Source organism: Mandrillus leucophaeus, unplaced genomic scaffold, assembly GCF_000951045.1.
Source record: "Mandrillus leucophaeus isolate KB7577 unplaced genomic scaffold, Mleu.le_1.0 Scaffold584, whole genome shotgun sequence".
In the NCBI taxonomy this organism is placed as follows: domain Eukaryota; kingdom Metazoa; phylum Chordata; class Mammalia; order Primates; family Cercopithecidae; genus Mandrillus; species Mandrillus leucophaeus.
Window position 1 is genome coordinate 83,457 of NW_012106297.1, and position 4,347 is coordinate 87,803.

Below are 4,347 nucleotides of genomic sequence, written 5' to 3' on the forward strand. Positions count from 1 at the left end.
GAAGATACATTTATGTGACATCATTATGAATTCAATAGCTCAAATGCAGGCTCACGCAGGAGTATAGGATTGATGACTCAAAAACTCCAAGCTGGTGAAGTGATTTTCTAAGATGATGTGCAATTATTGTTAAAGTTCTGCCTTCTGTGCATACAGAATTAGATTGTAGACTCATGTAGTTACAAACAAAGTTATGAAATACACACAGTTCAGTGGGAGCTTCAAAATCGTGCTGGACTTGGGAAAATTGTTTCTTTGTGAATCTGCCCCATGTATCATCTCTCTAGTTTTTACCCACTGAATGCCAGCAGACTTCTCCAGTCATTGCATCAACTAAAAAATCTCCCCTGCAAGCTTCTAACAGGGTGGTGGTGCAGAGTTCATTGATGGTGCAGCTTTCCATTCTTTGTACGGGCCATGATTTTTCTAGTCATGCTCTTGCTTTTGTTATCTATTAGATTTGGACTGCCCTTCCTCTATTCTACTCACTCAGATATTACCTCAATGTGAATCCTTCTCCAATCGCCTTCATGCAGTCACTTCTGTCTCTGTTTCCAGAACTCACTGTCTGGAACTCTTTGTTAGTACTTATTTCACTGTGGTGTGACTGATGGTTTCTGTGTATGTCCCCTCCTCTACCAGAAGGCAGTGCACACTTTCCATCCACAGATCTCAGCACTGTTTCTGGCACATAGTTAATGCTCCAAAGATGGTATTGGATGAGTAAATGAGTTCTTCCTTTTAGACTTATGGGCAAGCGATAAAGGAACCTATATTTGTGAAGCTGAAAACCAGTTTGGGAAGATCCAGTCAGAGACAACAATAACAGTGACCGGACTTGGTAAGATCAATTGAATGTCTACATACCACGGTCTTCAAAATCATCAGACTTCTTTTACTATGTCATCTCTTGCCTGTGCCACTTAAAAAAAAAAGGATAAATAACTAATTACTAGACCAACCTTCCCTTCCCTACCACGTTTCATATTTCTTAGAATGTTAGTCCTGGAAATAACCTTAGAGATTATCTGCTCCAAAATGAAGGGCAATATAAATAGTTTTAAATCTAAATATGAATACACACACGCACACGCACACGCACACACACACACACACACACACACACACACACACCCCGACACATATTAGAGTCGTAGTCTTTTCTGATTCCCTTTTTACATTTGTTATTTTAGTCAACATGGAATTATTTTTGTGTATGATAGGTAAAAGTATAATATCATTTATTTCCAAGTAGTAAGACATTTGACGCAATATGTGTTATTGAATATTATCTTCCCACTAACTAAAATACCCATCTGATCACATAGTAAGTTTATGTCCCCATGTCTATTCCTCAGAATTCTATTTCTGAAATAGTAATACATTGCTTAAATTATTATAGCATTTAATGTGTTTTTATATCTGTCAGTACACGTTTCTCATTAATAACCTTTTACACAGTTTTTAAAATATGTCTTCATTTGTCTATGTATAAATTTTCCAAGTAAAATCTCTTAGGGATTTTACTTTATGTTAAATTTATTCATTAATTCTTAGAGAAGGGCATATTTACAATACTCCTTTACCATTCCATCTAAGAGAGTCAACCTCGTATTATTTGCTTGAGCTATTACAACAGCATCCTTATTGATCCCATTTCTTCCAGTGTACTTACTTTTCAGATTAGTATTTCCCCCAGAAATGATCCTGATGATTCCACTTTTCCATTTATAAATGTTTTCAGTTACTCTCCATTTGTCTACTGAATATATTGCAAATATCTTGGCTTGACATTTCAGGCCTTCCATGTCATAAGCATTCCTTTTTACCTTCTTTACTTCTACACTAATGTATTACCTATCCTTTTGCATTCCCCCTACTTAGAAGGAGACTTTAATTTTTACTTTCAAAATCATACCCATTTTCATGTAAATATTTTGTTTCTGAAAACTCAAATTTTTATAGCATAACTCATAGTCTTTGGGGCCTGTAAAGTGGTTTACCTTTCTTTTGAGTGAAATAGAGTTGAAAGTGCCTGTACTGTCTCTAATTTAGTTGCTCCACTTATTGGAATCAGCCCTTCAGTGGCCAATGTTATTGAAGGACAGCAGCTTACTTTGCCCTGTACTCTGTTAGCTGGAAATCCCATTCCAGAACGTCGGTGGATTAAGAATTCAGCTATGGTAAGAACATTTTAAATGCATGCATTCACATTCCTAATTTTCTTTTCTTTTTTTTCCCCCCTTTGAGATGGAGTTTTGTTCTGTCGCCTAGGCTGGAGTGCAGTAGTGGGATCTAGACTCACTGCAACCTCTGCCTCACAGGTTCAAGGGATTCTCATGCCTCATCCCCCAGAGTAGCAGGATTACAGGTGCCTACCACCATGCCCAGCTAATTTTTGTATTTTTTAGCAGAGATGGGGTTTCACCACATCGGCCAGGCTGGTCTCAAACTCCTGACCTCAAGTGATCCATCCACCTCGGCCTCTCAAACTGCTGGGATTACAGGTGTGAATCACCACACCTGGCCCACATTCCTAATTTTCTTGAGTAACAAGTAATGTATTCCAGTCACCAAAAGTATCAATTTAATAAATATACAAAAATATGTTTTTATAAGTATACCAAAGCTTTTCTTTATTATTAACATTTTTGTTATTCATATTATTTTGACATTAATGAAATGGAGAAATAGTGTAATTTTCATAATTTTATATTAAATTCAGTGTCACTAGAATATAGAAGAACTGAAGCAAGTATTGTTATTGTCATAGCACTTAAATATTTTTTGTGCTCTTCTTTTTAGTACATTATTAAACGTTAATATTCCCATATAATTCTTCCATTTTGTATATCAGTCTTTATTATTATTAGCTTTAAACATATCTTTCATTATGAACTATATAAAAATGTAGATATATATTGTCATTGTTTTTCAGTGTAAATTTTTTTATGAAAGGATGTGAAAAATGTTTACAGTTCTATGAAATTTTTTCTGTAAATAAGCTATCTATGGAAATATATTTTCTTCTGGTTCAGAGCATTTTTCTTTCCATTTTCCAGAATATTGGGACTCACTCTCTTGCAGTACTTATTAGAAGTGAATATGCTGAACCCAGGAGGTAGAGGTTGCAGTGAGCCGAGATCGCGCCACTGCCCTCCAGCCTGGGTGAGAGAGCGAAACTCCGTCTCAAAAAAAAAATGAATTGACTCCATCTAAGAAGATGTAAAATTTCATATTTGCATAAAAACCTGAGAAAAAATAGCAAACCTCACTTAAAAACAAATGCCCTTGTAGAATGATAGTATTTGAGCACACAAGTATCTTCACACAAGTATTGTTCAAGAAATAAGAAATAACAATTAAGAGAGACTGTAATTAGAGTCTCAAGAAATATACAAGAAGTATATTTTTGTATATTTACTTCTTACTCAAGAAAATTAGGAATGTGGGCCAGGTGTGGTGATTCACACCTGTAATCCCAGCACTTTGAGAGGCCAAGGTGGATGGATCACTTGAGGTCAGGAGTTTGAGACCAGCCTGGCCAACATAGTGAAACCCCATCATGTGTGCTCAAATACTATCATTCTACAAGGGTATTTATTTTTAAGCAAGGTTTGCTAATTTTTTCTCAGGTTTTTATGCAAATAAAAAGCAGTGTAGGTGGATGATACAGATTTACAGGCGATCATTCTTAACTGAAAATATCACCAGACTTCCCTGACACAATTCATATATCACATATTGTCTACTAATATTTGCATCTGTTACCTAACAAGGGCAGAAGTTGAGATAAGTCCTTCTCCCTTGGTGTAAATAAGGGCTTATGTGCCAAAATAAAAATACCAAATGGCTTGCTAGTGGTAATAAGGCCTTCTTGGAAAAGAACAAGTTAAGCCAAAAGTAAAAATTACAGTGAAATTTGGGTTTTGAGTGATGACAAAATTTACAGGAACATTAAACAAGTAATATCTGTATCTTTCTTTTTTTAGCTTGTGCTTAACTCTCTGATAAATATTAATAGGTATAATATTTGGAGGTATATCAGGATTAAATTATACAATCACACTCTTGGTAACATTTATGTTCATCATTTTTCACTTAAGGACATTAAAATATTTTGTGTATAGACTTTTAGTAACCCGATTGGAAAAAAAAAAAAAAAAAAAGCAGATTCTTTTTGACTCTCTCACAACTCCTTTCTTTTTAAATAAAAATTACCTTTTTTTTTTTTTTTCCTTTAAGTTGCTCCAAAATCCTTACATCACTGTGCGCAGTGATGGGAGCCTCCATATTGAAAGAGTTCAGCTTCAGGATGGTGGTGAATATACTTGTGTGGCCAGTAAC

General features: G+C 35.2%; 1 protein-coding gene across 1 annotated transcript in view; it reads left to right on the top strand.

The window, feature by feature from the left end:
- HMCN1 (hemicentin 1) overlaps nt 1–4,347 on the top strand; it is a gene marked incomplete at its 5' end in the record, with an annotated part of 290,930 nt that overhangs the window by 66,164 nt on the left and 220,419 nt on the right. Inside the window, 2 exons of the mRNA XM_011999163.1 lie at nt 746–841; nt 2,056–2,183. Coding sequence (XP_011854553.1) covers nt 746–841; nt 2,056–2,183 — 224 coding nt within the window. The remainder of the gene's footprint in view (nt 1–745; nt 842–2,055; nt 2,184–4,347) is intronic.